Below are 10,444 nucleotides of genomic sequence, written 5' to 3' on the forward strand. Positions count from 1 at the left end.
CTTTGCTCTTCATTGTTTCTGCTGGTGCACATGAACTCCATTATTAATTGAATTATTAATTGAAAGACTATAAGTTTTCAGTTTTTTGTTCAATTGTTTTTACATAGCTATAGTAAATAATATATTGTTCTAGCGTTAAATTTTAGGAAGAAACTGCAGATGCTGGTTTACACCGAAGATAAGACATCAAATGCTGGAGTAACTCAGCGGAACAGGCAGCATCTCTGCCTATCACTGATACATCTCTGTACAATACATCTTTGATATATAGGACTCCTAGATATCGGCGACACCAAACGCAGGCTCGGCGATAGTTTCGCTGAACACCTCCGCTACGAGATTCTCCCAGTTGCTGAACACTTTAGCTCCCCCTCCCATTCCCATACTGACCTTTCTGTCCTGGGCCTCCTCCACTGACAAGAGTGAGGCCCAATCCAAATTGGAGGAATAGCACCTGGTATTTTCCTTGGGCAGCTTACAACCCAGCAGAATGAATATTGATTTCTCTAACTTCAAGTAACCCTTGCTTTCCTTCCCTCTCCGTCCCTCTACCATCCTAGTTCTCCGACTTGTTTCACTGTCCTCCTGATTAAATTTTACTGATTGTATGCCTTGTTGTCACTTCCCCTCAGCTACATTTTCCTTGATCATAGTCCCCTTTGATCTGTTGTTTTCACAACTTTCATATCTCAATGTCTCCCTCTCTCCTGACAGTCTGAAGAAGGGTCGTGACACAAAACATCACCCATTCCTTCTCTCCAGAGATGCTCCCTGCTGAGTTACCCCAGCATTTTGTCTCTATCTTTAGCGCTAAACTCTTTTGCACCTACTTCCTCCAGTTCATCCATCAATTGATGAGATTGATCAGTTTGTCAATCTCATCACTTTAAAAATTGTTTTTAGCAATATCTAGAATCAGAGTTAATGTGTTAAATTTCTAAATTCCAAACTTAAAGTTGGCCCAAAAGTTTGCAGCAGAAACAAGAGACAAAACTGCCATTTGCAGTCATTACTCTACAAAAATGAAAGCAGTTTTGGGCATATTCTCAATTAGCAATTTTGAAATCACAATAATGACATCAGCATGTCAACATGTCCCTTATATGCTGCACCAGTTGCTGTGCTTAGTGAGTGCAAAGAATGAGAAGTCACTTGAACCAAGGTACATTTTAGTTATTTATAAAGTGGTTCTATTGAAATAAATAACAAGTTGACATCCAACAAGTCTAAGTATTGACAAACGCAAGTGGAAGTCCTCTCAAGAGATCATTAGATATTTGTGGAGACTTTCCTTCAAGGTCAATTTAAAATATACTATAATTTCAAGCTGATTGCAGGTTCCAGGTCATGGAGTTAAATAATATACTGATTACTATGAGATTAAAATCCCATATTTTAGGTTTACCTAGATGCTTCTGATCCAATGTATAAAATCATGAGAGGAATAAATCGAGTAGATGCACAGAGCTTTATGCCCAGAGTAAGCAAATCGAGGACAAGAGGGCAAAGGTTTAAGGTGAAGGGGAAAAGATTTAATACGAATCTGAGAGGTAACTTTTTTTTTTTAAAGGGTGGTGCGGGTATGAAACAAGCTGCCAGATGAGGTAATTGAGGCAGGGACAATCCCAATATTTAAGAAAGTTAGACAGGTACATGGATAGGACAGGTTTGGAGGAACATGGGCGAGCAGGTGGGACTAGTGTAGCTGGGACATGTTGGCCGGTGTGGGCAAGTTGGGACATAGGGCCTGTTTCCACACTGTATCACTCTATGACTCTAAGAAAAAGGCATATTCAACGGTACAATACCTGAAGCATTTCCTACATTTGCATAAAGAAAGAAAGAATATTTTGGAATTGGTGAAAATATTTAACTTGAGAAATTGGTGTCTCTGAACATAATTGAGAAATTTGAAAACTCATCTTTTCATGGTTACTTATTCCTCATTGGTGCTTTCTGGTTGAATATTTAGGTAATTTAGTCGAACATCACCTTAAAACAATGAATGTTCATGTATCAACAGCTGCACCTTTTGTGGATCCGTGGCACAAAGGGCAAACTTTAGATTAAAAAATTATGGCTGCCATGAAAGCTAAATACATTTAAAGAGTTGGCCATTTGATAAAAAATGACTACTATGAAGATTTCCTGTACAGCTTACTCAATTTGAAATGTCTGTTTCATAAAATGAGGATATAAATATCAGCAGATTTATAGGAGAGTATGTAACAAATGAAGAATCGTAAATTTAATCTTAATTTAAATATCAAGTTTCAAACAATAACAATCAATTCATATCATATATATACAGCCGGAAACAGGCCTTTTTCGGCCCACCAAGTCCGTGCCGCCCAGCGATCCCCGCACATTAACACTATCCTACACCCACTAGGGACAATTTTTACATTTACCCAGCCAATTAACCTACATACCTGTACGTCTTTGGAGTGTGGGAGGAAACCGAAGATCTCGGAGAAAACCCACGCAGGTCACGGGGAGAACGTACAAACTCCTTACAGTGTAGCACCCGTAGTCAGGATCGAACCTGAGTCTCCGGCGCTGCATTCGCTGTAAAGCAGCAACTCTACCGCTGCGCTACCGTGCCGCCCTGAATTTGCCAGTGGACTGCAGTCAACATAAGAACTACAATCCAGGTACCCAACTATCTATGGCCCCAACATAGTTAGTTAGTGAAGAAGGGTCTCGACCCGAAACGTCACCCATTCCTTCTCTCCCCAGATGCTGCCTGACCTGCTGAGTTACTCCAGCATTTTGTGAATAAATAGTTAGTTAGTTAGTTAGTTAGTTAGTTCCATCCATCCATCCATCCATCTCTAAAACTCTCTGTCCGTGTGTATGTGTGTTTGTGCACACCATAACTTTGGTGCTTCGTACAGCCAAAATGGTACACCGTAGCGCCACAATGTTTGCACCACGTTACTCACCATTATCCTGGGCATATTATGTAACAACTCTCATTCAAATTGAAACTACATTTTTAAGCTACAGACATTTTAAAGTTTAAAAATTCACTTTCTAACCCATTTCCTGAAATTCCTCAGCGTCTGACGTCATAATGCTCCACGTTCCACTTCATTTGCTCTTCACTCGCCAAAACAAGATGGCTGCCAGCAGCGCCGCCGCCCGCCCGACCTCAGTCGTTCCCTCGCCCCTACCGGCCCTGCCCCAGCAGAGACTCGCACGTCGGCAGTCCGCGTTGAACGCACGGGCACTGGTAAGTGCCTTTCGCACCCAACGGCTCCACGGAGGGGAGTGGGCATGGCGGCTGACTGAGTGGAGGGGAGGGTGAGGGTAGGGTGGCGGTAGGGGAGGAGTGGGGGTGGGGGGAGGAGGGGGAGAGTGGGGGTGGGGGAAGGAGGGGGAGAGTGGGGGTGGGGGGAGGAGGGCGTGGGGGGAGGGGGCAGTGGGGGTGGGGGGAAGGGGGGTGCAGGAGAGAGTGGGGATGGGGAGAATGGGGGTGGGGAGGAGGGGAGAATGGGGGTGGGGGAGGGAGTTGGGGGTCAGGAGAGGATGAAGGGGGAAGAGGGATGGGGAGGGGGAATGGGGGTGGAGGCAGGGGTGGGGGTGGGGGCAGGGGAGGGACAAGTGGGTAGGGGGGATGGAGTGGGTCAGTGGGGGGAGAAGGGGGATTGAGTGGGGGGGGGGGGTTGAGGGTGCTACACCAATACAGGAGAGGCTTTGAGTTCAAGGCTCACACAGTGACGACACCCTCTCCCCTTCCCTGTTCCCCCTCTACGAGGAATGGGCCCCACTTGGTCAAGTCAATATTACAATGCTTTCAAATTTTCTACAATTTAGACCCTCATTCGGGAGGAAAAATACATTCCTTAGGCAAATATTTACAAAAGGCAAAAGATCGTTAGTACTACTTTGATAATCTGAAGAAAAAGTCCTCCAATGCTTGGGACTTGTGGTGCCAGATTAGCGGATGTTCTGGACTATCAGATGTTATTCTTTGTTAATACTCCGAAATGTTTTTAATTCACTTATTTTCTTAAATATGTTACACGGTGGAACAATACATTTTCCAGTGAAGTTTCAACGGATCAAGGAACCAGGGCCCTCGCAAGCCAGGTGCTAAACTATCAGGATATACGAATGGTTGCATAACAGAACATTGGAGCTTTTTTCTGTAACTTAAACTTGAGGAGATAGTGTTGTGGTTTATTTTCTGAATGAGAGAAACAGGTAGAACATATTACTATTGATATGATATAAAGAATTAGAATAGGTGAATAATTTCCCACCTTGATTTTCAACACACTCATGTTGTTGGATTATTAAATTAAGTGAAAGATTTAAATGGTTCAACAAGCTTAATAAATTGCATCAAAGTCATTTCAAATTGCAAGAATCTGCAACGTCATTACCATTTCATTGAAAACACAAAGGTATATCCATGTAAGCTACTCAAAAATAGGTTAAAACAGCAAATGTTACCTTAATTATCTGTAGTTGTACACCTTCATCCGTCTGTGGGCCTTGAAAACAGCCACATATCGTTTCTATGATTCTATCAATTAATTTTTTGCCTGGTGTTGCACTGTCTGGGGCATTACCGGTGAGATGGCCATAAGCAATTAATTTCTACATAAAAAGAAAATAACAAGTTAGCAAAGGGAAAATAGGCCTGATACCAGAGTTCTTTTTGTTTAGTGTTTTATTTAAACCATCATTTAGATTCAAACAATCAGGCATCATTTACCTTTGAAGTCTCTCTGGAAAGGGTAAATAATATCAGAATGGCACAATGATGGAAATTCTCCCTGCATACTGTCTGAAATATCATTTGTAAATAAAAAGCTAGGAAACTTATAAAAGGAAGACCATTTAATTCTTCCTTTCCTCCCGATAAGAAAAAACCCCACCTGATCTTGGATCTGTGACACACCCAGGATGCTCCCTCTTCTCCCCTCTCCTATCAGGCAAGCTGTACAGAAGTTTGAAAACGCTTACCTCCAGATTCAGGAACAGTTTCTTCCCAGCTGTTATCAGGCGACTGAACCACCCTATCACCAACTAGAGAGCAGTCCTGAACGATCAATGTACCGCATTGGAGACCCTTGAACTATCTTTAATTGGACTTTATCCTGTATCTGTATACTGTGGATACTGTGTAATCATGTATAGACTTTCTGCTGACTGGATAGCACACAACAAAAAAAAGCTTTTCACTGTACCTCGAAACACATGACAATAAACTAAACTACCCAGATTTGGAAATATTTGGAGAGGAAAAAAATAAATTGCACCCTAATGGAACTTCTCCAATATGTTGCTTTAATAGATCGAGCACCATGCAAAATGTATGAATACAGCAATACAAACTGTAATTTAAATTTCAACTTTTTAAAATTGGTGAAAAATAACATTGCAAGCTTTAAGCAAACAATATAAAGGTTACAGAAGATAGTGAGCAATGTAACAATGGAAAATATTAATGTAAATTTTGAAACGAAAACACTGAAACGCAGGCAACCAATGCAGGTCAACAAAATGGATATGATGGTTGGGCAACATGGGTACAATTTACGACCTGGGCAGGAATTTCCTGGATGAACCAAAGCTCATGGTCAATTACGATGTCAAGACTTCATACATTCTAATGCAGTGATTAAATTGTAGTTTCGTCTACAATTAGGTTACGGAGTTATAATTTCCCCAAGCTTGGGAGCTCAAATCTTTCCACAAGTTTATACACGTGTAAAATTAGAAATCTTGACAATTACTTAATTTCCAACCTACTTCAGCTATCAAAATCCATCTTATCAGCATCTTATATAGTCATCGAGGTATACAGCATGAAAACAGGCCCTTTGGCCCAAAATATCCATGCCAACCAAGACGATCCATCCAAGCAAGTCTCACTTGTCCACACCTGGCCATGTTCCTAAGAAACCTCTTAAGTATCCCTACTACCACAGATGTTAGGCTTTCTGGGCTATAATTCTTAGGTTTTTCTTTGCAGGCCTTCTTAAATAGAGTCACAACATGAGCCACCCTCCAATTATCTGGCACATCACCCCTGTTTAATGATGACAGTGCCCCTGTAATTTCTCTAGATTCCTACAGTCCTTAAATACCAGATCAGACCCAGATTTATCTACCTTCAAACGGTTGAGGATGTCTCCCACTCCTTGACTGTAATACGGATTGTTCAAAAGATGTCTCCATTAACTGTCACAAGATCCCTGGTCTTCAAGTCTTTCGGAGGAGAAATATTCATTGAGGATCTTGCCCATCTCTTGCTGCTCTAGACATAGTTGACCACTTTGATTTCTGTGGGGCCCTATTCCCTTTCTAGTTAACCCTTTTCCCTTAAAGTACTTATAAAATCGGATTTTTCTTAATCTTACCTGCCAGAGCTTTTTCAAACCCCCTTTTGCCCACTTGATTTCATGTATGTTCCTTCATTCCCTAAATGCCTTTGATGCCGGATGCCTATACCTGACCCAGACCTCCTCCTTTGTCTTGACCAGAAGCTCAATTTCTCTCACCATTCATGGTTCTTACCCCTTCCTGCCTTGGACATCATTCTCATAAGAACATACATACCTTGAACAGCCACTACCACAACCTTAAAATCATCCCACTTTCCCAAAATCCCTTTGCCTGCAAACAACCTGTTCCAAACAACTTTTGCAAGTTCCTGTCCAATACCATAAACGTTGGCCATGTCCCAATTTAGTGCTTTAACCTGTGGAATAGCCCTGTCCTATCCTTAACTATTTTAAAGCTAATAGAACAATGATCGCTGGTAACAAAGTGCTAATCTACTAACATTTTAGTCACTTGTTCTGATCAATTCTAGAAGCGTTGCATGTACCTATTCACATTGAGGTCATCCACCTTACCCGTCAGGTCTCCAGCACTGAAATAAATGCAATTTAATCCAACCGTCTTTCCTTCCACCCTGTTGTGCTTCTGCTTACTGAACTTGCTATCAATGTATTCAGAATGGACATCCAGTCTTCCACCTGCCTCAGTGCTGCATTGAACCCTGTCCCCTACCAATCCTTAAACACTCCTGAGTAGCATGAGCAAATCTGCTCGTCAGGATATGCACTCCCCTCCTGTTCAGGAGCAATCCATCATCCTTGTATAGTTCACCTTTGCCCCAGAAGAAATCCAAATGGTCCAAAGTTCTGAATCCCTGGCCCCTGCACCAACTCCTCAGCCATGTATTCACCTATCCTGTCTTCTCTATTCCTACCTTCACGAGCATGTGGCACTAGGAGTAACTCAGAAATTACTACCCTTGAGGTCTTGTGTTATTTGCTCCAATGTGCATAATGACTTCAGGCTGCTTGCCCTCTCCCTTAGTAATTAACTAAGGGAGTAATTCATTCCTGATTTTTGTAAAACGTTTTTCTGCTTCCTTTAAAAGTCAACGACATCCTTTCCAAAATACTTAAGATATATACAATTTTCTTTAAGAATGCATTATAATGATATTGTGTAATTGTCTTACTTTTATACAGTTTAAATTACCAAACCCAAGGATTCCATTATAATTTCTAGCAGCCTTGTAAATTAATCTGAAGCTTCAAAGATTTCTTTCATTAGCAATTCCAGGACTATTAGCTAAAGCTATTAGTTAGAGTGAAGTGGTTGACTGCAGGAGGAATGGTTCAGTTCCTTTACAATTGCAACATTTAATTGCTTCTCATTTTATTATGCCAAAATATCACTTCAAGCATCAGTGTTAAATTTTAACTGCCTTTTATATGTTTATTTCACCAGTCTGTCTTCCTTAAACTTGTTTCTATTTTCCTCAATGTTTATGCTGATTCTGAGTTCCAGGGAAATTATGGCTTGTGTACCCAAAATCCAACACAATAACATGAATCAAAAAGAGTGGTGACCTTAATTTGTGTTGCTAAGAGAAAAAAGATTAATGGTGATTCATCTTGTTTAAAATATGAATTGAATTAATCGTAAGTTTACTTGTACTGATAAACAATAGAATACCAAACATTTACATTTTTGAATTAACTGTTTAAAGGTTGTTTACTGCTTTAATCGTGATTTACTTCACTGTACTTAAAAAAATAATGGGTTCATTAATTTGATATACCTTGAACGTTGACAAGTTGACAGCCAGTTAATAAATAAAATGGGGAGCAGCTTCACTGCAAGTCAAAGATAGTTTTCCCGGTAATTTTGTGGGCTGAGCTTGTTCTTTCTGTTCCCACCACTTTTCCTAACCTTCCTGCCTCAATGTCCCACCACCACCAACACCACGAAGATCGACAGAAACCTATGTGCAAACAATGCTACGGTCAGCAAAGAATCTGGTTGTTAATTTGTAATGTAACTATAATTGACTGCTGTTGTCCTGGTATCAAAGCAAATTTCAGATTTGACTAAAAGAGAGACCATTCTAATAATTGCTACATAACCTCAATGGTGATATTTTAGAGCCAACACGAAAACTGAATGTAATTTGAATTTGAAAAACCCATAATTTTCCAAATTCAAATTACATTCAGTTTTAGTGTTGGCTCTAAAATATCACCATTGGGTTATGTAGCAATTATTAGAATGGTCTCTCTTTGTTTTGAAATGAAGTGGAACATTTACAATTTTATATTACTCAGACTCTAGATCAAAATGAGATTGGAAGATTCACAACCTCTGCAGTTTTCATCAGATATTACTGAAGAAAAGAAGAATTGATTTTTTGTACACCAACAGAATATTTCTGCTTTGAAATATGTCAATTTTTAAGTGCCATAGCTAAACCTGTAAGAAATTTAAATTTAAGTGTACATACATTTGCATATGTATTTACTGTCCCAAATATTATGGAGGGCACTAAGACCCATCATTTCTTTATTTGCCTCTGTACTCCACAATTTGAGATTTGTAATAGAAAGAATCACATTGGGTTAAAGTGCACATTGTCAGATTTTAATAAAGGCCATTTTTATACATTTTGGTTTCACCATGTAGAAATTACATTGGTGTTTAGACATAGTCCCCCCATTTCAGGGCACCATAATGTTTGGGACACAGCAATGTCATGTAAATGAAAGTAGTCATGTTTAGTATTTTGTTGCATATCCTTTGCACGCAATGACTGCTTGAAGTCTGCGATTCCTGGACATCACCAGTTGCTGGATGGCTTTTCTGGTGATGCTCTGCCAGGCCTGTATTGCAGCCTTCTTTGGCTTATGCTTGTTTTGACATTAGACAATAGGTGCCAGTAGGCCATTCGGCCCTTCGAGCCAGCACCACCATTCAATGTGATCATGGCTGATCATTCTCAATCAGTACCCCGTTCCTGTCTTCTCCCCATATCCCTCGACTCCGCTATCTTTAAGAGCTCTATCTAGCTCTCTCTTGAAAGCATCCAGAGAATTGGCCTCTACTGCCTTCTGAGGCAGAGAATTCCACAAATTTACAACTCTCTGACTGAAAAGGTTTTTCCTCATCTCCGTTCTAAATGGCCTACCCCTTATTCTTAAACTGTGCCCCCTGGTTCTGGACTTCCCCAACATTGGGAACATGTTTCCTGCCTCTAACGTGTCCAATCCCTTCATAATCTTATATGTTTCAATAAGATCCCTTCTCATCCTTCTAAATTCCAGTGTATACAAGCCTAGTCGCTCCAGTCTTTCAACAGTTTTGGGGGCTAGTCGCCTTCAGTTTTCTCTTCAGCACATAAAAGGCATGCTCAATTGGGTTCAGATCAGGTGATTCACTTGACCATTTTGTAGCTTTGAAAAACTCCTTTGTTGCCTTAGCAGTATATTTGGGATCATTGTCTTGCTGTAGACTGAACCACTGGCCAATGAGCTTTGAGACATTTGTTTGAACTTGAGCAGATAGGATGTGTCTATATATTTCAGAATTCATTATGCTACTACCATCAGCAGTTGTATCATCAATGAAGGTAAGTGAGCCAGTACCTTCAGCAGTCATACATGCCCAGGCCATAACACCCCACTACCGTGTTTCACAGATGTGGTGGCATGCTTTGGATCTTGGGCAGTTACATACTTTGCTCTTGCCATCACTCTGATATAAGTGAATCTTCGTCTCATCTGTCCACAAGACCTTTTTCCAGAACTATGGTTTCTTATTTTAAGTACTTCTTGACAAACTGTAACCTGGCCATCCTATTTTTGCGGCTATCCCAGTGGTTTGCATCTTGCAGTGTAGCCTCTGTATTTCTGTTCATGAAGTCTTCTGTGGTCATTGACAAATCCACACCTGACTCCTGAAGAGTGTTTCTGATCTGTCGGACAGGTGTTTGGGGATTTTTCTTTATTACAGAGAGAATTCTTCTGTCATCATCTGTGGAGGTCTTCCTTTGCCTGCCAGTCCCTTTGCGATTGGTTAGCTCACCAGTGCTCTCTTTCTTCTTGATGATGTTCCAAACAGTTGATCTTGGTAAGCCTAAAGTTTGGCTGATGTC

The 10,444-nt window shown here is 40.7% G+C and overlaps 1 protein-coding gene across 2 annotated transcripts in view; it reads right to left on the minus strand.

Annotated features, from left to right (window-relative positions):
• The window catches only part of arfgef1 (ADP-ribosylation factor guanine nucleotide-exchange factor 1 (brefeldin A-inhibited)), a 148,432-nt gene that overhangs the window by 94,931 nt on the left and 43,057 nt on the right, over positions 1–10,444 (minus strand). For both annotated transcript variants that reach the window (XM_078398115.1, XM_078398114.1), the window contains exon 4: positions 4,462–4,608. In XM_078398115.1, coding sequence (XP_078254241.1) covers positions 4,462–4,608 — 147 coding nt within the window. The remainder of the gene's footprint in view (positions 1–4,461; positions 4,609–10,444) is intronic.

Source organism: Rhinoraja longicauda, chromosome 4 (genome assembly GCF_053455715.1).
Source record: "Rhinoraja longicauda isolate Sanriku21f chromosome 4, sRhiLon1.1, whole genome shotgun sequence".
Lineage (NCBI taxonomy): Eukaryota > Metazoa > Chordata > Chondrichthyes > Rajiformes > Arhynchobatidae > Rhinoraja > Rhinoraja longicauda.